Below are 26,875 nucleotides of genomic sequence, written 5' to 3' on the forward strand. Positions count from 1 at the left end.
GCCAGGCTGGTCTTGAACTCCTGACCTTGTGATCCACCCACCTTGGGCTTCCAAAGTGCTGGGATTACAGGCATGAGCCACTGTGCCCAGCTTTAGTAGCCATATTAAAAATAGAAAAATGAAACAAATGACATGATTTTAATAACATGTTTTACCGAAACCCATAGATCCAAAATGTTATCATTCCTCCTGTAATCAATGTAAAAAAAATTATTAATGAGACGTTTACATTCTTTTTTCTTCTGTGTTGAGTCTTCAAGACCCAGAATGTGCTGCATGCAGGCATGTCTCGCTAGCTGGCCGGATTTCAGGTGCTCCGAATGGCCACCCGTGGCTTGTGGCCACCTGTAGGCAGCACAGGCCGGGACTGAGCTCTTTTGAGGCCGATTTGGGCTAAAGCTCCGGAAGGGTTGCCCCCTCCTAAGCCCCCAAGGGGCTCGCAGGAGTTTCCATTTTATTCTTTCTAAGAGGAATCTCTTTCCCTCTCCCTTTAACCAGCTGGTAGCTGCTTGGGATGCGTGGCCTGGAGGTGAGCCGTAATGAGCTCTAATGATCTGTTTTGACCCCAGACACCAGGCAGCTGAGTGGCCGGGACAGTAGCTGCTTGTTGATTTGCTGCCCGCGAGGCCGCAGGACGGGGACCTCCCTCAGTTCCCACAGCGGCTCGAGGGGCCAGGGTGTCCAGTTTCGAGGTCTTTGTGTGCAGAGGCCAAGCCCAGGCACTGAGATGGGATTGGGGCAGGGGCCAAGCTGCTCCGGGAGCTGGGAGTGGGGCTGTGGTCTTCCCATGGCTGCTCTGAGGGGCTGAGGAGGTGGCGGGCGCCTTCCATCACCCCGCACCACCATCAGCTCCATGGCCCAGCAACCAAATGGCATCTCCACCCCCCACACACACATGCCCCCGAGACCTGCTCAGAGGCAGGGGCCTGGTGAGCTCCAGGGCTGAGTCGGGGGCTCCTTTTACCAGCTCAGGCCAAGGGGCTCAAGTGGAATGAGCTTGATCCCTCAGCCAGGCTGAGTCTTCCCCCACTTCTTTCCCTTCCACACCCAGAGAAGTGGGTGGGGGGCAGCCTATGCCTCTCTGGGCCCCCAACCGCACGTGGGGCCAGGCCCGCAGCGGTAGCTCTGTGGACTCTGCCTGGGTCATGGCAGTGGCCCTGCGGCTGAAGGTGCTGGCAAAGACCATGAACCCCGTCTAGTTCAAACTCTCAGGTCTCAGTTGGGGAGACTGAGGCCCAGGGAACAGGGACCCCCTTCTCCCCCCAACACACCACCATTCTGCCATGGAGTGCAGGCTCCTTCCAGTCGGCCCCGGTGAGCGACTCTGTGTCCTTCCTCTCCTTCATGGGGCTCCCTGCTCACCCTCCACAACGGCATCCTCTCTGGGGACATGCCAGAGACCCCCATGGGCCCCTCCCAGGAGAGGCCAGCTCTGCAGCTTACAGGCCAGGGGAAGCCGGCAGCTCAGACCTCCCGGCTCTGACCCCTTGTCCTATGTCCAGGTCATTGCTCCTTGGAGGATGCCCGAATTCTACAACCGGTTCAAGGGCCGCAGTGACCTGATGGAATACGCAAAGGTATGGCCGAGTCTCCCCACCACCCCCAACCTTTCCCTACAGCCCCCTCCCTGGGCACGTCCCTGCTGGGGGCTGTCTGAGCCAGTGGCCTAGGCCGGGACTGACCCCACGTGATGGGGGATTGAACTTCCACCCCAGCTGCCTACACACGTGGCCTCTGTCCCCTGGGCCGACCCCACAGAGGTGTGGTCATCTGCCAGCCCGTTGCCAGGGCGGAGCCCCTCTGAGGCCATTTCCCAGTCCCCCGAGCCAGAGGATACAGGGCTCTCTCTCTCTCCTGCTCCCTGGGAGGCGGAGACCAGAGCCCTGCTTGCCACCTCCGCAGTGTGTGTCCTTTGGTGTGTGTCACTTGGGGGGATGGCTGGGGGATGTGATCGGCCAGCCAGGGGGATGTGATGGGGAGCCGTTCTCCCAATTCCCTGGATACTAATTGCCCCAGCGCTTTCCCGGGAACAGGTAGGCGCTCCAAGGGACAGTCACAGACAAAGCCTTTTATGGCACCAGCCCTTTTTGAAGTACAAGTTGCAATAAAACATATTAGAAGTTTTGCATCAAGATCCTTAGCTGCTCCCCAGGGCACCTTTCTTTTTAGCGACTCGATGGCAGCCCTTGACAAACAGCCTCAATCAATCAGGCCGGGGAAAAGCAACTCAGTGCACACACCAGAAAATTGCTCAGGTTTTTAAATAGCAGTCGCCAAGGCTGGCTGTGAGCTCTCGCTGCAGCCAAGGTGCCGCATGGTAGGGGACGCGGCAGGGACGCAGCCCTGCCCCCGCCGCCAGCATCCCATTAAGACCTGGAGCGCTGGGAGGGAAGACCTTCTCTACCATCTGTTGTTTTATTATTAAGAGGGGAGTTTACAAGAGTAAGCCCATATGTTGCCAAACAAATTGTCAAATAGCAGAGCTATTAAGGGAGCTGGATTGGCGAGGTTTCTCCCCCTTGTCTCCTTGATGATATAGAATATGAAGCATGTTTCATCTTTAAGAATAATGAATTGGAGCCCCCACCCAGCTCTACCCTCACGCCTCAAGTCCTGGATAGAGAGGGGCAGGGCTGACCCATACGTTGCCCTTTCTTTCCGTTAAGTCCCCAGACAAAAGCGGCTTCTGGTTTCTCTAGCATAGATGTCTCAGGAGCACTGCTGTCCTTCCTTCTCAGGTTTGGAGGAGAAGGTGTTGAGCTCAGCTTCCATCCCACATAACCTTTCGAGCAGGAAAAGTTTGCCAGGGAAAGATGAGCATGGCCCCCTCGGCCACCTACCCTCTCCTGGAGACGGGTTTCATCAGAAATGACCGTGGTGAATCTGAGCACGTTCTAGAAGGAGGCAGAGGCAGTGTTTCTGCACCCAGGAAATGTCAGAATGACTGAGCAGCGATGAGGCCTCCTCCAAAATTCCGAGCCAGGCAGGATCTGAGATGGATGACACAAAAATCAATGGGGCTTTCAAAATCTCTGCTTTCAAGACCCTTCGGTAGCCAAGGCAAAAAGGTGCCAGAGGACTCATTAAAAACATGCATTTGCTTCACTGGCCATCCTCTCCCAACCCATCGTCCAATGGAAAAACACTCAGAACCACCCCATCCTTGTCATTGTCACTATAATTAAAAAAAAAAAAAATTTTTTAGAGACAGTGTCTCACTCTGTCACCCAGGTTGGAGTGCAGTGGCACAATCCTAGCTCATTGCAGCCTCAACCTCCTGGGCTCATCTGACCCTCCTAACTCAGCCTCCTGAGTAGCTGGAGCTACAAACGTGCCCTAGTACATCTGGCTAATTTTTGTTTTTTATATTTTTATTTATTTATTTTTTTACAGACAGGGTCTCACCGTGTTGCCCAGGCTGGTCTTGAACTCCTGAACTCAAGTAATCCACCCTCCTTGGCCTCCCAAAGTATTAGGATTGCAGGTGTGAGCCACAGCACCCAGCCTTGGCTAATTTTTGAAATTTTTTTGTAGAGACAGGGTCTTGCTATACTGCCCAGCCTGGCTATAATTATTATTTTTAAAGCCAGACTGCAAGGTGGGAGCTAGAAACAGGATGGTCTCACGACGTCTACATGTTGGAGATTGTTTTGTTTTCTCTCCTCAATTACAATGAGAGTGTGAGCAGGGCACCTCGGGACCGAGAGAGGCCGGGAAGCACAAATCTCTTTGGTCTTGGGAGGGTCATTGTCATTGGCCCCTGTTGCTTTCCTCCCCGCCCTTTCGCCTCTCCTTGCTCCTGGAGGGAGGTCTGCTGAGAAGGGAGGCAAGGGTGTTTCCACGCCACCCCCCAAAAACACAGGCTCCATGGAGCCTGGCCGGCGGCTCTTCTTAGCACCCAGCCGCTGAGCTGAGTGAGGAGCGAGGACGGAGCCCAGCAGGCCACCAGGACATCTCTGCTGGAGAGTCCAGTCTTGCCTTGCACAAGGTCCCGGTGCCCATGCCTGGCCAAGGGCACAGCGCGAGTGTGTGGGCTGAAGAGTCCTCAAATTCTAGAGTAGATCGTGGGCTGTGTTTTGTTTTTTTAAATTTCAGTTTTCATGTGTAATATGGTAACTGTTGATGAGATAATCTACCCAAACTAAGGCTCTTAGGGGCCCTCAGTGATTTTTTTCTTTTTCTTCTTTTTTTTTTTCTTTTTTGAGATAGAGTCTCCTCTGTCACCCAGGCTGGAATGCAATGGCAGTGTCTCAGCTCACTGCAACCTCCGCCTCCCAAGTTCAAGTGATTCTCCTACCTCAGTCTCCCAAGTAGCGGGGACTACAGGCACCTGCCACCATGCCAGGCTAATTTTTGTATCTTTAGTAGAGATGAGGTTTTACCATATTGGCCAGACTGGTCTTGAACTCCTGACCTCAAGTGAGCCACTGCACCCAGCCTTGTAGGCTGTTTTAAAATGAGTCTCCTGGCTTTCTAGAAAACCCGAAACCCAGAGCATTTCGCCTCATTTTAATGTTAAGGTGGCGATGGGAAACAGCCGCTCCCTGGAGGAAGCCTCTAGAATCTCACCATCTTGGGAATGAGCCTGAGTGGGGTCGACCCGATCAGGAGAGAGATGGGGGGTGGGGGGTGACCCGGTGGGGGCTGCCTGTGGTTCCCACGGGGACCCAGTGGGGCTGAGGGGCTGAAGGGGCTCAGAGGCAGAGCATCCAGTCTCGCTGGCTCCGAGGGGCTGGGTGGGGCCCCTTCACTGCACCCTGTGCCCTGTAAGCGTGGGGCCAGGAGAGCAGTGCCAGGTGTCCGAGTGCAGGAGGAGGCTGGAGTGCATGCGCTGGATTCCAGTCAGGCGTCATCAAGGGTGGTGCGGGTCACCAGGGCAACAAGCCTCATCTTCCTCCTCCTCTTAAGGCTGAGTCAGGTGGGCCTTCCATGTGTGACCTGCAGCCCTCCTAGCCTGGGCATCCTGGGCAGAAGTGGGTGTCCTCCTGTAACAACAGACTAGGCCATTTAGGAAGCAAAACAGAGCCACAGCCGAGTCCCGTGGAGACGGGATCTGCTGGGTGTTCCCCTTCTAGGGTCTGCAGAGTGATGTGTGCGGCTGTTGCGCCAGGCCCAGGGAGGGGTGCCCCTGGAAGGTGCGGGCCATGAGCTGAAGGCTCTCCCTGCATCCCACCTGTCCTGGGGTCCACAGGAAGCACCGCCTGGGCTCTGGTGCCAGGTGCCCTGGTCCACAGTGCGAGTGGGTTCACGCAAGCCCCAGCTCGTAAGGTGGTGGTGGGGCTGGTTGGCTGGTGCCGGGAGACCTGGGCATGGCACCTGCACGCTTGCTCAGTGCTTCAGGGGCCCTTGAAATGTCGACTCAAAGTCTTCTGGAAGGAACCTCCAAGGTCAGCATCGCAGACACACGGTCCTGCAGTTTCTCTGGGGCGTGTCCAGCAATAGGGTCCCCCCAGGGAGGTGACCGTGACCAACACTAGGAGGTAGCCGGGGTCTTGTCTGAATGGGGGCCAGAGTTTGGCGCTGAAAAAGCAGGGCCCCTGGGACGGACCTCACGCCTCCTTCCAGCTGCCTTACCTCCGCCTCTGCTGTCTCTTTCCTGCAGCAACAGGGGATTCCCATCCCGGTCACTCCTAAGAACCCGTGGAGCATGGATGAGAACCTCATGCACATCAGGTAAATCCCACCCTCCACCCATCCTTGGTCCTCCTGGGCTCATTCCAAAGGACGGCCATGCGCTGCCCCAGGACGTCCTGGTGACCCCCACGCTAGTGGTCCCTGATCTTGGTGAGCTGAGAGGCCTCAGGCAGGACAGAGGTCAAAGCGCCCAGCTCATGCACTGCCCTCATTGCAGTTCTGCTGAGTGTTGTTGGGGAGATAGATCATGGGGACCCGGCCTCATCAGGAGTATCAAGGAGGGCTTCTTAGAGGAGGTGGCATTCAAGGATGGAGAAGAGGCCCAGATGGGGCACAGGGGAAGAGTGTTTAAGGCAGAGGCAGAGGCCCCCCCCCCCCACCATGTGGGGCAGTCCCCAGAAGACTGAGGGAAAGGCCCCAGCTCTTTCTTACAACCTGCAGCTCCACGGGTGACTGTGGTGGGCCCAGAATGTTTCAGGCAGGTTGGCAGCAGATGCTCTGGCAGAGAGTAAAAGGCAGACCAGGCTCATGGGCACAATGGGGTGTGTGTGTTGGGGGGTGGGGGCATGCCATGTCCCTCCCCAGCTGACCATGTCTTTCTTCTCCCCTCCGCAGCTACGAGGCTGGAATCCTGGAGAACCCCAAGGTAATCCCCCCAACCCCGTCTCCTCCCAGCCGGCCACCTTTGGTGGTAGCAGCTCCATGCCGATGCTGTCTGATGTATTTGTAGCCTAATTTGAAATTTCACGGGGGCCAGCGTGGGGCTGGGGCCGAGCCCTGCCTGTGTTCCCCGACCCCTGCACTGGCCCCCCTCTGCCCGCCCTCTCCTCGCTGCATTTGAAGACCTCCCCCCGCCCTTCCTCTTCTAATTGCCGCTGGGATGAACAGGGGAAGGAAATATCTCAGGGCAGCATAGAGAGAGAGTGTGATTGTGAGACAATAAAGAAGTAATTAGGCAGATGAGACACTTGGGGGAGGGCCCAGCCTGTGTCCACCAGCTCCCAGGCTGTGCTGCTGGAGTTTTGGTTGTGGGGGGTGGGGGGAGGCATGGCTGAGAGCCCCAGGCCCCATTTGTCTGGATCCGTGTTGCACACCCGCCACCAGCGGCCACCCTGATCCCGTCCCAAGCCTCCCAGGCGGGCTGGGCTGGGCCCTCAGCTCTGTTTGAAGTTTCGGGTTTCTGTCCCGGGGGTAGGGGGCTTCTTTGTGTCTACCCCTGCCCACTGTGGGAGGTGGGGGAGGCAGGGCCAAATCTATCATGGGAAGAGAAAAATCTCTTTGTCCCTGAGGGAATGTGTCTTAGTTCCCCGGCCCAGCCCCACACCCCGGGGAGGCTGGTTTGGGGGTGGGAAAAGTGTGCTTTTTGAGGGGGTGCAGCTGGGCCTGGGGGAATCAAGAAGGCCAGCTGGAGGGGAGGGTGCCCGGGGAGGTTTGGTGAAATTGGGGAGCACCAGAGCCCAGGGCCCGGGCCTCTGTCACTCACGCCCGCGTGCCGCCCCCTGGTCGGTGTTGGCTGTAATATCACATGGCAGCCACCATGTCTGGGGAGCGGGCCGGGGGTGGCATCGTCCTGGCTCAGTTCCTAGGACACCGGCTGGGAGCATCCTCACTTTACGGGTGAGGAAACTGAGGCCCGGAGCCGAGACATGCCCCAGGGCGCTGGCTGCTCCGGGCGAGGAAACGGGCCCTGGGGCTGGTGCCCTCCAGCTCTGTGGCTCCCCTACTGCCCACGGCCCCCTCCCTGTCCAAACCTGTCACTCAGGAGAGCTCCACCCTTGCCCCCTGGGGGCTGATGGCCCCTGTGTGTGGCTGCTGCCTGCTGGTCACAGGTTTTTCTAGTTCATGCTCTGCTGACCACACAACACTCAGGCCAGCCACCCTAATTAGCCAGTCAGTCAGCTCCAAGGGAGGCAGGGAGGCCGGGCCTGCGGAGTGGCTTCCAGGCAGGGCACCCTCTCAGGCCCGTGGGCCCCAAGCATGCCGGGCAACCACTCCCGGCCATTCTCCAAGCAGCCTATGGCCTCTGCAAGCAGCCTATGGGGGCAGAGAGGAGGCCCCCCAGAATAGAGGACTTCAGGATTGAGAGAACAGAGCGAGGCCAGAGGGAAATCACCCCTCGGACCGTGCAGGACGGCATCCGGGGCCCGGAGCAGGTTACTGAGCTATTGTGGGCAGGTCCTGCGCCCTCCCAGGCCTCCTGTCTCCTGAGGGCATTGGGTGGAGAAGTCAGTGCTAAAGAGAATCTGGATTAAGGATCCTGCTACCTCACCCACACTTGGCTCCCAGAGACAGGAAACCCGAGTCTAAATCCCAACTTTTCTTCTTATTGCTATGCAACCTCGGGCAAGTTACCCAACCTCTCTGAGCCTCCAGTACCCCTTGCCCAAAGTGGGAAAATACAGCACCTCCCTCCTGGGGCATCTAAAGTGCTCGGCCTGGCACAGGGCAAGCCCTCAGTCATGGAGCTGGGGGTCCCATGCTCCCTCTTCATGGGAGGAAGGGTCCAAGGTCCTCTCAGGGACCCCTCTCAAGAAAGGCTGGGCTGGGCTGAGCTGGGTGTGAGTCAGGGGAAGCATCATTCCTGCTGAGAGTCCCGGGGCACCCAGAGTCCCACCCAGGCACCCAGAGTCCAGTCACTCTGGAAGGGAGTTTGCCCAGCCATGCACACTCCCCAAGGGCTTTGTGCTGGGGGTGGGGCTCCACGTCAGGACGAACCCTTGCATCCCTGGACCTGGCAGCCCTGTCCCCCTCGGGATGAGCTCAGGGGGACAGAGCCTGGGGAACCCGTGCCCCTCCCCCTCTCCAAAAAAAGCCAGGAGACCTGCGGAAGGGAGGGCTTGAAGGCAGATGGCTGAGCCATTTTCTGCCTCCGTGAGGGCTGATTGAAGGGCAATGAGGCAGCTAATGCGAAGAAAGATAGAAATTTACTTGCTTTAACTTCATACGGTCCACAGTGAAAGAGCGCATTCAGTGGCCGGCCCGCCATAGCTGATGGATGAATAAACCATTTGCGGCATCGATCATGCCTCTACACCATGGTTTAGTTCATGGGCCATTTGCTTCCAATTTCTCCTTCTTGGGGCCTGTTTCATGCTTTCTTTCGCCCTCTCCCCTTACCCCCCCACCCCGACTCTCTCTCTCTCTTTCTTCACTCTCTTCCCTCCCCGCCCCCCCCAACAGATGACATTGGAAGTGAGCCCTCCCGCTGGGAGGGATAAATAGATGGCATTGATACTCGGCAACAAACTATTTGTCATTTGAACTGGGCTTTTAGGAAGGAGAGTAAAAAGAAGGCAGGCGCTCGAGCCACCGCGGAATGCAAAGCAAATGTCATTTTATTTCTATTTAGTTATTTTATTTAATCGGCGCTGTCAGGTGCTCGCCTGACAGCTGCCTCTGACTTCTGCTGCAGTCTGCAGAAACTCATCCTCCAGTCTTCCCATCTCCTCTCCTTCCAAATGCACGCACTGTCAGCCTCCACTTTGGTCTGGGGCTCCCTTAGGAAGTGTGGTGGGAGAGAAAGTGACAAGCAACGCATTGAAAACAGTTGACAGTCGGGCCCAGCGCAAGTGGAGGTGGGAGAGAGCTGGGCTTGGGTGGGAGTGGGGCCCTCGTACCGGCACCCTGGTTGGAGGCTTAGGGGAGTCCCAGGCAGCTGGAGATGGGGCTGTGGAGTTGTGTAGTCACCCCAGGATCCAGTGCAGTTCACTTTACTTTTTTGCTGAGGATGAGCCTTGGGGACCGTCCGTCTGTGCCCAGGGAATGCTGCAGTTGGCAGGGCCCAGTGGGCCAGCCCTGATGCCTGCCTGTGGCTGTGATGCTGGCTGGCTCTGGCCACAAGCCTCACCCTGTTTCTCAGCCCAGGTTACTACAGCAGCTGGGAACCAGCGTAAGGTGGCAGAAAGAGTCCCTACGTTTAGCCTCCAAAGCATAGTTTGGAGAAGCCACCTCTCAGCCTTGGCTTTCCCTGTGGTCCACAGAGGCATCAGGCTGGGGGTCCTTCAGGGCCCCTCCTACCTCCTGGAGTCTGTCTTTAGGGAAAGACAGACTGGGTTCTTGTTCCTGCCCCACAAATGGGCACTGATGCAGGGATACAGCTGGCCCTGAGTCACATCGTACCTTGGAGGTGGGGGTGGAGGATCCACCACGGTCCCTGTCTTAGAAGGATCAATTGTCCTGGTTTGCCCAGGACTAAAAGTTTCTTGGGACAAAGGACTTCCAGTGTTAAAACCAGGAAAAATCAGGCACTTGGTCACTAACACAGAGCCACAGGCAAATGACCACAGGTGAGCTTCAAGGCACTTATGTAGCCCCATCCCATGCAGAAGGAGGAGGAGGCTGGGCCGAGCATGTACCCCCAGAGTGAATTTCAGCTGCCCTTTCTACCTGCAGAGCATGTTCCAGTTTGTACCATGCCTTCCCTGACATTTTCTTGTGTGTTTTCATGTCCAATTAAAAAATATTTATATACTTAAATTGTAAGATGGCCAAGGGCAGGTGTCATTTTCCCCATTTTACAGATGAGGAAACTGAGGCTGGAGGAAGTGAAGCTTCCCCAAGGCCCCACAGCCTGAGATCTTGATCCTGGCACGGGGGTATTGCCCATCACTCTAAAATCCAATATGTATTTGGCGAGGACCTCGCGGGGCTGCTGTCCTGAGTGCCAGGGAACAAGTCCCATGTGGTCTCTGCCTGCACAGAACTCACAGTTGCAGCTCCAGTCCCTCCCGCTCAGCCTCGATTTCTTCATCTGTAGATGGGGTAAGAGCGCTTGACCTTCTTACCAGATGGGTCTGCTGAGAACTCAGACTGCAGATGGGAAGTGATACGTGAATGTGTGCAAGGTGTTTTTGTTTGTTTGTTTTTTGGGGGGTGGGGGATGGAGTCTTGCTCTCTCACCCAGGCTGGAGTGCAGTGGTGCAATCTCGGCTCACTGCAACCTCCACCTCCCAGGTTCAAGCAATTCTCCTGCCTCAGCCTCCTGAGTAGCTGGGACTACTACAGGCGCACGCCGCCATACCCGGATAATTTCTTTTGTATTTTAGTAGAGATGGGGTTTCACCGTGTTGCCCAGGCTGGTGTCGAACTCCTGAGCTCAGGCAGTCCACCCATCTCGGCCTCCCAAAGTGCTAGGATTACAGGCGTGAGCCACCTCGCCCAGCCGTCTGCAAGGTTTTTAAAGCAAAGATGAGACAGCACTTCTAGATGTCAGCAGGTGAACAAGGACCCCAGGCACAGGATGCCCACAGGAGGGACCTGAGCAGTCAGGCCCAAGAGGCCCCAGTCCCCACAGTGGCAAGTGTCCAAGCCACAGCCTGGGGGAGCTGGGGCCTCCGAAGGTGGGAGGGAATTTCGAGAGTTCCAGGCAACACACAGCCCCTCCACCACTGCATCAGACGAGAGGCCCATTTTCCAACACGCCCAAGAAAAAATATACATAAAGGTTGATGTGTTTTCAAATGGGTTTTTGCTTTGCTCTTCTCTTTTCTCCCTGTGAGTATTAACCTTGGGAACCCCGGGGACGGCTCGGCTTGCCAGAGCACCTGCTGGGGTCACAGGCAGTCATTAGCTTTGCGGTCAGTGCAGAATAAACCCCAATCCCGAGCCGGCGAGAGTGTGCGTGCCGCTCCTGGGAAGCCCTCGGAACGCCGCCTCGCTCCTCCAAAGTCACACTTTTTCCTGCCTGACTTGTTCCTCTCCAGCTATTCTACCTCCAGCTGTGGGGGCGTCGAAGAAAAAGATGAGATCAAGTTGAGGGGAAAAATTGTCTGATTTCTCCAGCCCTTTGTTTCCCAGGCCCTGGCAAGCGGGGCTGGTGCTAGGCTGAGGGCTGGGGACCGGGGGATCTGCTGGACCCCACCAGCTGGTGGGGAAATGGACAGAGGAGAGGGGTGCAGATCCCTGCGGGAGGTGGGCTATAGGGTGTCCGGGAACTGGCATGTCATCCTCCCATCTCTTTCTGTCTTTTGTCAGAACCAAGCGCCTCCAGGTCTCTACACGAAGACCCAGGACCCAGCCAAAGCCCCCAATACCCCTGACATTCTCGAGATCGAGTTCAAAAAAGGTATGTGCCCACCTGTTGGGACTTGAAGGGGGTTGACTCTTGGGGACCTGGCTCCTTTCCCCTCCCTGCCTGGGAACCTAGGCCCTCTTTACCCCTGCCCTGCATTCCTGGAAGCTGGAGTTCAGGCAGGGGCTTCAAGGTAACGCACAGCCCCCCTCCTTGGACAGTACGACCCATGAACCATGGATGCCTTTAGGCTTGGGAGGAACACGCCCTCGGCTACCCATCACTCGGGTTCATGGGCACCAGGTCTGGAATGAGAGTGCTCTAGTCTCTGAACAGCCACTCAGCTTTCCTGGGCCTCAGTTTCCTCACCTGTATCTGAGGATGAAAGAGTGCCTGCTATTTTCCCGGGGTAGAATGAGGCCTGCAAGGGAGCATCTAGCCCTGGGCCCTGACCCTGGAAGGTGCTCAGTAAATGGTGAGTGTTGGCGAGCTGGCCTCAGGGACCCCTAGGACCCCACATGGAAAGCCTTCGCCAGTCTTCACTGAGCCACTCTGGGCCTCACCCTGCTGACCCCATGTTCAAAGCTGCGGCCACTCTTGCTCCCCTCGGCAGTGGAGGCTGTACTGAACGCTCCCTTCTCCTCACTGCTGTCAACAGGAAGCGTTTGCTGGACTGGCCTGAGTGCCTGGGTGCCTGAGCTTGGGAGAGGGCATCTCTTGGCCTGGAGGAAGGATGGAGAAGCGAGGCATGCCTGCTGGGCTCAGCGGGAGGGCTCAGAGGGCCTGAAGGGGTACATTTTCAGGATGCTGGAGAGATCAGGGAGGCTTCCTGGAGGAGGTGGTGCTGGGCACAAGGGCACCCAAGGACCAGGCGGGGGCCTGGCCCATTCGTCCACAAAGTGGCTGCCCACACTGGAGCTGGGATGAGAGGGACAGAGGCTCGTGGAGAGGCCTGGCCCAGCTCTGGCGCTTGGCTCTTACCCCGGGTACCACAGAAAGGAGGATAGGGTGGGGAAGCCTCAGGCCGGTGGGGAGGCAGAGCTGCAGATCCCACTCTCCCCCTTGCTGGTGTGACCTTGACAGCCAGCTTCACCATGCTGGGCCTTGGGTGCACTCATCTAAAAACGGACCACAGGCATGATGCTCACAGGTACCCAGCATGGTGTATGGAATGGGGTGTCGGAGGCTAAGTGCTTTAATAATCTGCCTCTTCTGGGCCTTTCCCAAGAGCCCGGCCAAGCCAGCGACTGTCTTCCTCGCTCCCCTCCATCTGTCCCAACCTACTGGGGGGCCAAAGAGGGCCCCAAAGGCAGCCGGGCCCCCAGGCCTGTTTGCAGGCACAGAGCCTCCCTTGAGGATCATCTCTGAGAAGATGGCGGGAGTGGCCCCAGCAGCACCTCCTGGCTCCCTGCGCGGGGCTCCCAGGAGCCTGGAGAGCCGTGAGGGTGGGACGCGGGTGGCAGGCTGTGGACGGTCCTGGGCACCAGGCTCCAGCAGCCCTGCCCGAGGACCAGGGCAGCTCCGCAGGCTGGACTGGCGAAGAAACGTGACCTATTGTCATGATTTGGGGACTGTCTGGAAGAAGAAAAAAAGACAGGAGGAACCCTCCCCTGGCTAGTGCCCATTCACTCTCTAGTTAATTTATTTGAAGTTTTAATCTAATTATTAACTATTTTAAAGGCTAAGAGGCTTTCTCCGGCAGCAGCACCAACAATGTCACCTCTTCTCCCGGGCAGGCCCCATCTAAGGCCCCAGCGAAGGCCGATAATAGGACCGGGGAGGGAGAGAAAGGGAGAGGGGAGAGGCGGGGGGTGGCGAGAGGGGCTTAAGGTTCATTATTGGGCAGACTTACATTTAATAGCAATTTACAACCAAGTTATAAAACCCCTGGAAATGGGGGTTAAGAATGGCGAGGCTGACAGCGCCTTGAGTGAAGCCCCTCCAAGCGGCGCCTGGCTAATAAAGCCTCGAAAGCTGCTATTGAGGCCTGATTGGCACCCGATGGCTCGCTCCATGGTAATGAGCCGGGCAGATGGGTGGGGGATTAGCCGCCAACTTTGAACAGCTTTTCTTTGTCACTGTTTCAGCTCTCTTGTTAGCCCCAATACATTTATTGCTCATTTCACACCGCTCGAGAAAGTGCCCCTTGCTATTCAAAGTCAACCCCGAACCCACCCACTGCCCCCACCAACCCCTTCCCTCCTGCCCTCCTGCCACCCCAGACCCAGCTCCTCAGATTCAGGGACGCTGCCGACACCTCGCCTGCTGGAGCGGGCACCCTGTCACCCCCATCAATCAGATGGCTGCGTGTGGGTCTGGGGTACAGGGTCGGGGCGCAGGGTCCGTCCGCCTGACAGACGTGTCAGGGGGCTGTGTGTGTGTGTGTGTGTGTGTATGTGTGAGCGAGTATGTGTGCTTGAGCCCAGCCACACCTCGGCCAGGCGGCCCCCGGGTGACTGGTGGGACAGAAGGTGCTCCCGGCATAAGACAATGGTGGAGCGTGAAATTCAATTAGTTCAGGGCCGGGTTCCAATTTCACAGCCCCTAAATGCAAAAGGGGCAAAGAGAATGGGAGGGTGGGGGAGAGCGTTTTTATTGCATTTTCCCTTTCATTCTGGGGGGCTTTCTCGCCCCTTCTCTCCCTGCAGCAGGCCTCAACCTGCACAGGGCTTTTGAAGGAGTCATTTGGAGTCCATATCTGTCACATCCATTTAAGGCGTTGCGGGAGGAGGGAGAGGGTGGGGTGGCGGGTGCAGGCTCCTCCGCTGAGCCGGGCCCAGAGGCCCACTGCCCTCACTTCCCACCCTAGGGGTCCCTGTGAAGGTGACCAACGTCAAGGATGGCACCACCCACCAGACCTCCTTGGAGCTCTTCATGTACCTGAACGAAGTCGCGTGAGTGTCTGCAGCCCTGTCCGGCCTCCTGGGAACCGCTGTCTTGGGCGAGCACGAGCCTGGACCGTTGGAGCTAATGGTTGTGGCTGAGGCTCAGGGGTGTGGAGCACAGGCCGTGTCCCTTCCCCATAGCCAGAGTTTCCCGGACCAGGGGGACCCATTTGGCAGGAGAGGCTCCGTGGTCCTTAGCCTTGGAAGATAACAAGCCCAGGGGGTCTCCTGCCTCCAAGGGATCATTAGGCTGGGGCTCTCAGGCCCTTGGCTGGATGGGAGGTCAGGATAGAAGGAAAGGGAGCAGTAGTTAGCTCTGGTGCTAGGCAGGGCCCCAGGACACAGGTAACAGATGGAACAATTTGAACTCACACCTGGGCAATCCCTGCTCTCTGGGCCTCAGCTTCCCCACCTGTCCAGTGGGCACCTGGACTAGGTCACCTGGCTCAGATGTCCTCTTGAGTCTTAGATCCTGAAATGCTGCCTACTGTGTGGCCTAAGCTGTGCCCACCCTGCGACAGCCCAGCTGGGTGGGTGACTGAGCCTTGCGGTAGCGCCTGAACCTAACGGACCGGTTCTTCCCACAGGGGCAAGCATGGCGTGGGCCGTATTGACATCGTGGAGAACCGCTTCATTGGAATGAAGTCCCGAGGTGAGTCTGCTCAGCCCGCCTCAGGGTCTGCCTTGGGGCCCAGCAAACCCAGAGATCCCTGAGACCCTGTCCCATTTGGACGCTACTACCCCCATGCTACGTGGGCGACCTTGGGCACGTCCTTTCACCACACACCGAGACTGCAGTTTCCCTCCTGCCAAGTGGGGATCGTGGGCCCTTTGCCACTGGCTTTCAGGGTGTTATGAGAAGAGCTGTCCAAGGGCCGGGAGAGGCCCAGGAGGGCCTAGGGAGTCTCCAAGGAGCAGGGAGGCCAGGGCCAGGCCTAGAGGTCAGGCTGTCTTGTGTCTGGGGCGGGCAGGCCAGGTTTGGAGGCAGACCGTGCAGGCCTGATTTCGTGGTCATTAAGGCCGCATGGAGGCCGCCGGCCAGGCAGGGCGAAAATCCTGCCAGGGGTGGGCGCTGTGGCTGCACAGGCGCTGGGAGCCGGCCAGGGCCTAAGGGCCTGTCCCAGCATCAGGCACGGCTCACGGGCCCTTTTTCCAGGGATGGGGCTGTGCCGCAGTTGAGGCTGAGCTTCGGTGTGACATGCCTGCCACCTCTGCTGGCCTCTAACCTGCCTAGCCGCGTATCCGCCTGTGGCTGGGCCTAGGAGCAGGACAGTTGGTCCCCAAGCAGGTGCCTCTGTCTTCTCTTAGTAGCCAAAGCCCATGATTCCCTTTGTCAGCCACTCACCATTTCATCTTGACCACACCCTCCTCTCCAGGACTCAGTTTCCCCATTCATACCCAAGGGGATCTCAGCTCCCTGAGGGTCTGCCAGTGTGTGATAAAGCCATGCTGTGTTCTTTCTTGGGGGTCCTAAGAGGGAGAGAGCAAGGTTTCAGCAGTCGGAGCCCCTGAATTGAGCACCTGAATTTTTAATACTGGTGGTGGGGTCAGGGCTCCCCGTTTTGGTAAATGTTCAGATCTCTTTGCTTAGGGTCGACTTGAAAAGATACCACAGCCAAATAACACCTGGCCACGGTAGTCACAGACCCATGTCTCTCAGGCTGTTTTTACTAAGATTCTAAAATCCAAAGAGAGCCGATCACCCCATGTGGGCCAGAAGAAAAGGGTGGTGCTCCGGAGGGCAGGATGCCTGGTTCTGGTCCCAGGTTTTCCCTGCCTTGCCCAACAACCTTGGACTTGTCATCTATCGCTAGGCCTCAGTTTCCCCAAGTATAATGTGGCAAGCGTTGGGAGTTGCATCACTCTGGCTCTGACCTGTTTGCATTTACCTCGAAAGGCATGGTAGCACGGAAGGGGGAGGCGGGCTTGCCTCTTTCTTGTGGTTTTAGCTCCTTGCTTGCTGTTATTCAGGAGAAACAACCTAATTGCAGCTCTAGGAAGGCCTTGAGAACAATGTTACTAATTAGCTGCTCCTTTTTATCCTGGCTTACCTTTGTCTCTTACCTATATTAACATGTGATTAGATGCCCCTTTGTTGCAGCCTGCCCTTGGGAGCCAGCGGGGTGTGCACCCTCCAGGGAGAGCTGGGAGGGACCTTGAGGAGCCACACACCAGCACCCCACTTACAGATGGGGAAGCCAGGGCTGGGGAGGGGTGGGATAGAGGGCTTGCTTCAAGTCCCAGGCACTTTAGTGGCAGGACCCGGACTGCCATCTGGGCCCAGAGCGGCATGGAGTGGAGGGCTAAGAGCTTAGACTGGAGTTGGACAGATCTGGGTTCAAACTCATGTATGGTGGCAGGAACTGGTACATTGGAAGTGCTCCATAAATAGCCATCAGTCCCCAGGGCATGTGAAATGGGGACAGAAGCAGCCCCCACCCTCTGGGAGCTGTCAGTGTGGCAGGGGGTGGGAGGGTTCCAGTATTGCACCTGTTATTATGCCCTTGTCATGCCTGTGGCAGGCATCACCAGTCAATGCTGGCACTATCCCGTTGCCTCCAGAGGTATCTCAGGGCTGCTTGCAGGCACTACCAAACGATCAGGATTGGCATACGCGATGAAAATGTATTGCCTTCCCTATTGGAAAGATAAGGACTGGCCTGAAGTCATTGTGAAATTGCATCTCGCGAGGTGGGGCGAGTCAAGCAGAGTTGAGCAAAAATGAACTGAAGGAGGTGGTTAGTGATGAAGACCTGGACTGCACTATTCTGAATGTGGAATGGTAGCTGAGAGCATTCCAGGGAGGCTGGACCTTTTTCCCAGAATGGGGGCCTCATGCCCTAAGAAGGCCAGAGCCATGAGATCAACAGTCTGTTCCAACCCCCGTGGCTCCTTACCACCCACCTGGGGAAAGGTTCCTGGGGCCCAGCCTTCACTTTGCCCTGGTACTTTGTGTGGACTGTTGGAGGCTGTCCCTAAAAGCACAGAATTGAGTCAGTGTTGTACAGGGAAGAAAATCGGGATTCTGACGGCAAGAACTTGCTGTGTGATCTTAGGCAAGTTTCTCCCTCTGGAACTCCAATTGTCAAGGGGCCAGATGAGGAGGTCATATCATCTCCCTCTGACTGTCCTCACTTGCCTATTTTCTTGCTTTGGGTTGGGGAGAGAAGAGAAAGTTGCTAGGTAATTTTAGGGTGGTGTCTTGTTTTTATTTCTCTACTCCCAATATTTCATGTGAGAAGGAAAGAGGAGAGACGGTAAATTAGGGCACCGTGGATTCCCCCATGACAAGGTTTTTATTAAGCGTACAGTAATGAGAGAAGCTGTTAATCATCAATTATATTGAGGGCAGAACAGAAAGATGCTATTGTCCGTATCTCGGTGTACAAGGGGAAAATGTCATTTGTATTGATTTTACAAAACTCGTAATTGAAATTCGTTAAGGGCTGATTTTGTCTCTGGGGGGGTTGGGGGCGTGTAGGGAGTTGGGTAGCGCCAGTGCCCTGGGTCTGGGGTGGCCTAGTCAGCGGTGCTCAGGGTCAGGGACAGGAGGCTGGGGAAGCTGCGGCTGGAGTAGCTTTCTCTGTATTGTGGCTGTTCACATGTCATTATCACATTATCTTTTTAACTCTGGAGGGGGGCTAATTAAGTGAAGTAAATGAAATCAGTGGGGAAGAGAAGGGGGGGCAAGGCAGGCCGGAGGGAAGCTGAGGGAGGCCGGGAAGGAGCCAGCGCATGTCCTTGTGCTCAGCTTCTCTCTCTCTCTCTCCTCTCTGGCCCCAGACTTCTCCGGCCGCTCTCCCCTCTCTGCTCTCCTCCCAGCCCTGCCCGTCTCACCTCTGCCTGCCCCCGCCTTGCTCCTCCTCCCTCTCTCCCCTTCCTCCTCCCTCTCTCTTTCCTCCTCCTTCCCCTCTTCCCTCCCTTGCCCTTCCCTCTTTGCACATCCTCCTCCCCTTCCCCACTCTCCCCTCCTGTCTCCCTTCCTCCTTCCTCCTCTACTTTCTGGCCCAGAAGGAACAAGGGCTGCCACCCACTTGCCCAACGTGCCCACCCACCATCTGGAACATTCCAGATGGAGAATGGAGGGAGACCTGTGAAGCAGAGGTTTTCAGCCCCAGAGGCCCACCCAGGATGGGGCCCGCCAGGCACCAGGAGCATAGAGGATGGCTACAGTCCCACCCTGACCTGCCTCTCACCTTGGCCCTGGTACCTAAAAGGGCAGCCCTTGGGCTCCAGCCAACCCCCATGCCCCACCTCTTCCAAATCACTTCTACTTTCCCAAAGGACCAGAGCCTTTAGTCCAGGTGCCCTCACCTCCAGCCAGGGCCCCAGCTGAGCTGGCGGATCCCACTCAATTCTGCAAAATTGCTCATTCTGGCTAACCTGGCAGCCTCAGGGACAGACGAGAAGAATTTGAGCCACAGCAGCTGTTTGGTTCCCACCTCTTTCTGCTTGGTCCACTCTCCCCCCAGCCACCCTGGCCACCCCAGCTCCTTGCCCTTCTCCCCACTCCCCGCTGCACCCTTCTTGGCAGTAATTATGGTGTGATTGAAGCTGCTCCACAGAGAACTGCTGACACCTCTGTCTTTTTCCTATAAACACGGGGAGATGAAAGTAGACACTTGGAGATGCTGTGCGTGTCACTCCAAAGATGTTGTCTCTTCCACGGCAACACAGAGGCTCAGCTGTCATTTCCTCCTTCTCTCTGTGCAGTGGTTTGTATGCCGACTGTCAAAAGCCCCAAATCCATAGTCTTTTAGCATCAGGTTTCTGTCGCTGTTTTTTTTTTTTTTTTCCAGAAGAAACACAGAAATCATCTGTACCCCCTACCCCTGTGGAGAGGGAAGAGCTTTAAAATGCACACACACACAACACACACACACACACGTGCGCGTGCGAGTCAGTGGCAACCTAAAAACAAGCTTTTTGATCCATCACAATTAACTTTAACACCTTCGAAGAAAAGGAGCAGGAATATTAATTGTGCTGGTGCGTGTTGTGGCTGCAGACTTTCCCCTTGCCCACGAGCCCTCCAGAGGCTGCCTGGGAGGGTGGCAGCCAGGAAGCCAGTGCTGGGGGCTCAGGAAGCGGGAGGTTCTGCCTGGCCTCTGCCCACCAGACACTCTCTGCTCCCGGTGGCACTGGCCTCATTTTCCTGGGGACACCTGTGATGGGCCAGTAGCTGGAGGACCTTGGGCAAGTCACAGCTCTTCCTCGAGCCCTGAGCCCACCTGCGCCCTCCCCTCTCTGGACTGATGGCAGGCGATGCTGTGGCCTCGAGTGTTCTCGAGACAAGACCGTCAGTAAGTAGGGCACACCTGGAGGACGCTCTGAACACTTACCTTTGGGATAGGTCCCAAAGGAAGTTGGAATGTCAGAGCAGCAGGAACTTGCAGCCTTCTTGTTTTCCAGATGGGTTGCCTGGGTCTAAGAGAGGGGGCTGAGACCGGCCAAAGTCACACAGCAAGGCCAAGCTGGGCACTTTCTGTAAAGCATGGTTGTAGGACTCCTGGTGCCCAGCTCCAGCCCTGCAAATATAGTTTGGACTGCCCCACAGTTGGCCCAGCTGAGGACAGAAAAGCAGGGAGGCGGGCGGAGGTATCTAGGAGTTAAAAATGAGGGCTCCTGCTACTGGCCTGCCCAGGATGGCACTATTACGACTCTGTGGCCAGTGTAAGGATGGGCTTTGCAAGTTTCTGGAATTTTCCAAAATGTACTCAAACTAATCACTAGAAGGCCTGTTTCCAACCCAGTATGTATCGAGTTCTACTATGTGCCAGGATGGGAGGACCAGCAGGACTTTGTCAGTGTCGTGCTCTTGGTGGCTCTTGGGCAATTGCGTTATTTCTGGTCATAAGGTTTCTAGGCTGATTGAAAACTTGCTCCTCAAACATTACTGTTATATCTGCCATTTTGGAGCAGAGATTTCCCGTTTCTGCACACACTGGGCTTTCTGAACACACTGCTGAACCATTCCCCTTTCTGGTGGTTTTCTTGGTGCTGTCATGTTTGTTTGGGGTCGTCATGTTTTGTTTTTCTTTCAGACAGGGTATTGCTCTGTCACCGAGGCTGTAGTGCGATGGTACGATCACGACTCACTGCAGCCTCAACCTCCTGGGCTCCAGCAATCCTCCTACCTAGCATACACCACCACACCCAGCTAATTTACCATTTTTTTGTAGAGACAGGGTCTCCCTACATTGCCCGGGTTGGTCTTGAACTCCTGGGCTGAAACGATCCTCCCACCTTGGCCTCCCAAGTAGCTGGGACCACAGGCACATGCCGCCACACCCAGCTACTTTTTTTAGGTTTTTGGTAGAGATGAGGTCTCACTACGTTGCCCAGGCTGGTCTTGAACTCAGCTCAAGCAATCCTCCCGCCTTGGCCTCCCAAAGTTCTGGGATTACAGGTGTGAGCCCCCGCACACCTGGCCTGTGCTAAGTTCTATGTCCCTGTTCTCCAGGCTGTCTATAATGACTTTCCCGCCATCAGCCTTTTTACCCCTTCCTGGTTTGTGGCTCTCAGCTGCTCTGCAGAAAATGACGACGGGCCCATTTGAACTGTGTTTACAAGAGTCACGGTGAGGCCTGAGGAACTCCCGAGGGATTTGAGGGCTTGGATCTCTGCACAAACTTGGAGAGAGGCCATTTCCTAATCAGAGGTCACAACTAGATTCAGACGGTGGAGATGCCGAAGGCTGCAGCCCCCACCAATGAAGCGGGGTGGGCTCTTTCATAGCACACGATACTCATATTTGCACCTGGCTGATCTGAGGGGCTTTCACGAGCATGTCACCTGACACCAGTATATCAGGGGTTTACAGATGAGAGAACTAAGCCCCCAGAGAGGTTCCCTTCCACCCGGGAACACGGAGCCATGGTGAGAACCAAGCTTTTCCTCCACAGCAAGTCTGGACTTGGGCTTTTTCTCTCACACTCTGGTTAGCAGTTGATCACTTTGCCAAAGGCCCTTCGAGGCCACCTGGAGCCGAGATGGGAGACCCCGGTGCTGGGCCCATTCCCCCTGCAGTTGGCTGGGTGGTATTAGGCAAGCCACCCCCCTCCCCAGGCCTCAGGTTCTCATTTGTAAAACTGGTGTGTGAGACTAGATTTAAAGCGAGTCCAGAGTTTGCAGAGGGACCTCTGTTCCTCCCAGCACAGCCTCTGCCATCTCTTCTATATGCTGGGCTTCTGCCGCAGGCTGTTTGAATGTTAGGTTGGCAGCTAACAGTCGGGAGAACACAGTACCGGATTGATCCTAATGCAAGCTCTGACATTCTTGTGATTCTAAGACTTAAAGATCAAAGACTGGAGTTCTCTAAGGAGGAAACTTCTGGTTAGTGCACGAGGGCTCAGCAGACTCAGCCTCCCCAGATCCCCAGTGGGCTTCAGAGTCAAAACCAATATCCTTCATGGTTTAAAAAAAAAAAAAAAAAAAAATTAAATTGTGGTAAAATACACGTAACATAAAATGAACCATTTAAAATGCGCAAGTGTGCCGCTCAACGGCATCAGGTCCCTTCCCAGGGCTGTGCCGCTGTGACTGCCGCCCACCCCCAGAACATTTTCATTTCGCAAAGCTGAGACTCTGGCCCCATGAAACACTCCCCATTTTCCCTCCTCCAGCCCCTGGCAGCCACTATTTCTGGCTGTATGATTTTTGACAACTCGAGGGACCTCCCACGAGTGGAACATACAGTGTTTGTTTTTGTGCCTGGCCTTTGTCACTTAGCGTCACAGCCTTATGTTGATGCTGTGGCATGTGTCAGGATTTCCTTCTTTTTTGTTTTTAGACGGAGTCTTGCTTTGTCACCCAGGCTGGAGTGCAGTGATGTGAAATCAGCTCACTGCAACCTCTGCCTCCCAGGCTCCAGTGATCCTCCTGCCTCAGCCTCCCAAGTAGCTGGGGCTACAGGCATGCACCACCATGCCTGGCTAAATTTTTTTGTACTTTTAGTAGAGATGGGGTTTCACCGTGTTGGCCAGGCTGGTCTTGAACTCCTGACAGGTGATCCACCTGCCTCGGCCTCCCAAAGTGCTAGAATTATTACAGGCGTGAGCCACTGCGCCCAGCCCCCTTCCTTCTTAAGGCTGAATAATATTCCATCGTATGGATGGACCGCATTTTGCTTCTTCACTCATCCCTCGATGGACACCTAGGTTGCTTCCGCCTCTTGGCTATTGTGATTAATGCTTCTATGAACATGAGTGTACAAATCCTTTCTGGGTTTTTTTCAAGCAGCCACTGTAGAAAGATGTTAGTAAATTCCCAGGATAACTAAGAACCTGCCCCTTTAGTGATGTAACGTATGGTGGAAGAAAGGAAGCTCTGGGGGTAGAATCCATGGAGCTGGGGGAGCTATGGCCCCTGCGCCACCCAGACAGCAGTTGCAGGGCGGGCTTGCCCAAGGCCAGCTCTGAAGTTGATGCGAGAGGTCACACTCCTGAGGCAAGAGGGGGCCTGGGCTGTGTGGTGTGGGCAGTCCTGCCTCTTGGTGCCCCACTGTCCTCCAATGCAGTAGGACCTTCCCCGAGACCCAGCTCAGCCCAAGGCCAGGCACTTCTGTGTCACTCGGAGATCATCTGTTCCAAGCAGGTTGTTTTCCAAATGGAGGGACTGGGCCTGAGGTTACAAGAGGGCACTTGAGCAATCCCCTCTCCTCTGACCTTCCAGGGTTGGGCCTCCATGGCCAGGTGACTTACAGGGCAGCAGACAGCACTGGTGAGGGACTCGGGGGCCTGCATTCAGTTCCCAGCTCCACCTAGAGCAAGTCCCTTCCCCTCTTGGACTCAGTTTCCCCATCTGTACAGTGGGGTCAGCCTAGGTGGTTGCCCAAGCCCTCTGCCACCCCAGTGCCCTCTGGAGAGACCTGGCCGCAGGGGCCCCACGGGCTGAAGGTGGCATGTGTGTACACATGTGTACATGTATGTGCACAGCCGTCCCCCTCCCCTGGCTCCCTGGTGGAAGGGAGGAAGGGATATTTGGGGCTCTGGGCTCTGCCGTAGTCGCTTTAATTACAGGCTTTCAACCTCGGGCCGGTGGGCACGCATGGGGAGGGAGGGGTTGCTGCTCCGAAACCCTGTCATTTTCTAGCGTCTGGGGCCCCTTCAAAGGGGGCATCTAGACATTTTCTCCACAAGCCGCAGAGTGGACTGTCGTGGCCCCAGCATGAACATAATGACAGATGCATTTTGCAGCAAGCTGGGAGTGAATGGGTCCGACCGGCTTGTCTCCTGTCAGACGAGTCATTATTACTATTATTTTTTTTTTGTCATTTGCTGACAGTTTGGGTTTCATGCGTTTCTCTCTTTTTTCTCCCTTTTCCCCCTGCCTGGAAAAATGGCTAGGTATCTACGAGACCCCAGCAGGCACCATCCTTTACCACGCTCATTTAGACATCGAGGCCTTCACCATGGACCGGGAAGTGCGCAAAATCAAACAAGGCCTGGGCTTGAAATTTGCTGAGCTGGTGTACACTGGTGCGTAAGACTCTACGGCTGCCCCCTCTAACCGCCCCACAAGGGATCCCAAATCACCGTCAGGCTCTCGGGCCTGGCCCTCCCCTCCGTATCAGCACCTTCCTCCCCTGCTACCCACTGCCATCCTCGTGTGAGGCCCTAAAAGGTGCAGGCCGAAGGGGGTTGAGGGAAGGTGCAGGGCATGAGGGAGCAAGGGGATGCTAGAAGCTGCCTTGACATGGGCTGTGTCCAGGGAGATGCACTGGCTTCTCAAGGTGTCCGGCAGCTTCCACCGCCTACAGTTTGCATGACTCCAGCACGTGCCAGGCATCACCCCACATGGTCCTCACAACTTTCCCAGGAGGTCTGCAGCTCCCTGTACACGAGGAAACTGAGGCTCAGAAGGAAAGCATAAAACCAGAAGTGGCCTAGCTGGGTGTGACCCCCAAGTCAGGCTGTCTCCAGGCAGAACCTGGACCTACTCCATGAACTTGAGGGAGAGGCTCCCCGGACCAGAAACTCAGCCCCAGACCCCAGTACTGCAGGAGCCAGATCTTGACCATGAAACTACCGGGGTGGCCACAGGGCCTGAGCCCTGTCACACACCCAGCCCATGTGTGGAAGGACCAGTGGGTGACATGAGCACCTGACGGGGGGGGGTGTCCCCGTTTTGCAGGTAAGGAGCCTGGGTTTCCATGCCTTGGAATCCAGGCCTCCTGACTCCAAAATCCAACCCTCATGTGGTGTTTAACAGAGGTCCCCAAACTACAGTCCCTGGGTCAAATCCAGCCTGTCACCTGTTTTTGTTCAGCCCGTGAGCTAAGAATAGTTTTTACATTTTAATTTAATTTATTTATTTGGGACGGACTTTCGTGCTTGTTGCCCAGGCTGGAGTGCAATGGTGCAATCTTGGCTCACTACAACCTCCGCCTCCCTGGTTCAAGCGATTCTCCTGCCTGAGCCTGCAGAGTGACTGGGATTACAGGCAGGCGCCACCATGCCTGGCTAGTTTTTGTATTTTTAGTAGAGATGGGGTTTCACCATGTTGGCCAGGCTGGTCTCGAACTCCTGATCTCAGGTGATCTGCCCGCCTTGTCCTCCCAAAGTGCTAGGATTACAGGCATGAGCCGCTGCGTCTGGCCAGTTTTTACATTTTTAAATGGTTGGGAGGAAAAAAAAAATTTTTTAATGCTATTTCATGACAAATTATGTAAAATTCAAGTGTTGCCGGGCACGGCGGCTCACGCCGGGTGAGGTGGCTGTTTCTGCATTGTCTGTGGCTCCCCTGGAGCGGCAAGGGTAGGTTGAGCCATTTTGAGAGAGACTGTAGGACCCAAAGAGCCTAAAATACTGACTCTCTGGCCCTTCCCACCCCCCTCCATAACATACACATAGCTCTGATTTGGGGCATTAAACAGCTGCCCTGAGCTGTGGGAGGACAGGCTGCTGCCTGAGACTGACCCTCACATCTGCCAGGGCCTGGACGTCAGGGGACCCATGCAAAGTTAGTATTAGTTAATCTAACAGCTACCTGGGCTCAGCTCTCCTCCCCTCGCCTCGCCTCTTCCCCTCCACTCCCAGATTTTGTTTCCTTTTAAGCCTCCTAATCACTGTAACTCATCTCAGGATTTCAAGAGGGCTCGATGGTTATTGGCTGGCATTATTTCTCCCTGCCATTGTTCCTGGCGGCTTTGAAGCCGCGTTTCTGCCCCCTTTCCCAGGTACAGACAGGTGCTTAAATGCCGTTGTCTCCTGCGGGCTGGGGCAGGACTGCAACCCCGAAAGGAGGGTTTTAGTTACAAAGTGAGGGAGTCATTAAGATGTGGCGGAGGAGAGAGCACCTGGCCGGGCTGCTCCGGGGCCTCCACGGAGGCTGATCCCACCGTGGCTGCGGCCATGGCTGCCACTTATCCTGCCAGGCTCTGAGCTGGGCACCCGATGGGGTATTATCTAATATTAGCTGCGCAGAGGTGAGGAAACGGAGGCCCCCAGGTGAAGACACTCGCCCAGGCTCTCCTGGCTGGTGATGGGCAGCTTTGAGCCGGGGACAGGCCAGCTGTAGCGGCCAAGTTCCCAGTTACTCCAGCAGATTCCAGGATGGCTCGTGATCAAGGGGCGCGGCGGCACGGACAGGGGAACCCTGGGTGTAGGGCACAGTTTGGCTCCTGGCTGCGGTCACGATGCCTCTACACCAGACTGGCTGCGTTGAGTCCCTGCTCTGTCAGCTAGCGACAAGCCCTCTACGTCCCAAACTGAGGTATGATTAGGAGACTTAAAAGGAAACAAAACCTCAGAGTGGAGGCGAGGGACGGTAGGGGCTTCTTCTGGGTAATTATCACTAATATTAACTTTGCCCTGGTCCGCTGACATCCAGGGCCCCGCAAACATCAAGATCGGCCTCGGGCAGCAGGCTGACCCCCACAGCTCAGAGGGCCTGTTTGATGCGATTTTCCCCATGAGGGATACAGACATGGTATAGACCAGGGCTTTGCTTGATCATGTTACTTACCTTCCCTAGGCCTCAGTTTTCCCATCTGAAGAGTGGGAATAACAGTTCTACCTGTCTGGTGGGTGAGGACTAAAAGCATGAGTATTTGTGAAGCATCTGGAACAATGTCTGGCAGACAGTGCTTATTCCAGTGCGTGAAATAACTGGGAGTGCCTGGCGTGGTTTCCCAGTGTGGAGGCGGGGCACTTGGGAGTCTTGCCTCTGGCTGGGTTAATGGTCTTGAGCAGGGCTGTCGCTTCCTCGAGCCTCAGTTTCCCCTCCTGTCAAATAAAGGGCACCAGGCTGAGGGCACACCAGGATCTCTTCCCAGTCCCATCTAGCTCCTGGGTGGAAAGCCCACCATTCTGCTGTAATGCTTGGCCTCCTCAGATCCCCTGTG

At 55.9% G+C, this 26,875-nt stretch overlaps 1 protein-coding gene across 4 annotated transcripts in view; it reads left to right on the forward strand.

Moving 5' to 3' along the window:
- Positions 1 to 26,875, forward strand: part of ASS1 (argininosuccinate synthase 1) — a 55,676-nt gene that overhangs the window by 20,744 nt on the left and 8,057 nt on the right. For all 4 annotated transcript variants that reach the window (XM_058445844.1, XM_032165425.2, XM_058445843.1 and 1 more), the window contains 7 exons: positions 1,503 to 1,577; positions 5,603 to 5,673; positions 6,250 to 6,280; positions 11,608 to 11,698; positions 14,454 to 14,538; positions 15,117 to 15,181; positions 23,877 to 24,008. In XM_058445844.1, the coding sequence (XP_058301827.1) occupies positions 1,503 to 1,577; positions 5,603 to 5,673; positions 6,250 to 6,280; positions 11,608 to 11,698; positions 14,454 to 14,538; positions 15,117 to 15,181; positions 23,877 to 24,008 (550 nt within the window). The remainder of the gene's footprint in view (positions 1 to 1,502; positions 1,578 to 5,602; positions 5,674 to 6,249; positions 6,281 to 11,607; positions 11,699 to 14,453; positions 14,539 to 15,116; positions 15,182 to 23,876; positions 24,009 to 26,875) is intronic.

This window comes from Hylobates moloch, unplaced genomic scaffold (genome assembly GCF_009828535.3).
Source record: "Hylobates moloch isolate HMO894 unplaced genomic scaffold, HMol_V3 SCAFFOLD_10, whole genome shotgun sequence".
Classification (NCBI taxonomy): Eukaryota; Metazoa; Chordata; class Mammalia; order Primates; family Hylobatidae; genus Hylobates; species Hylobates moloch.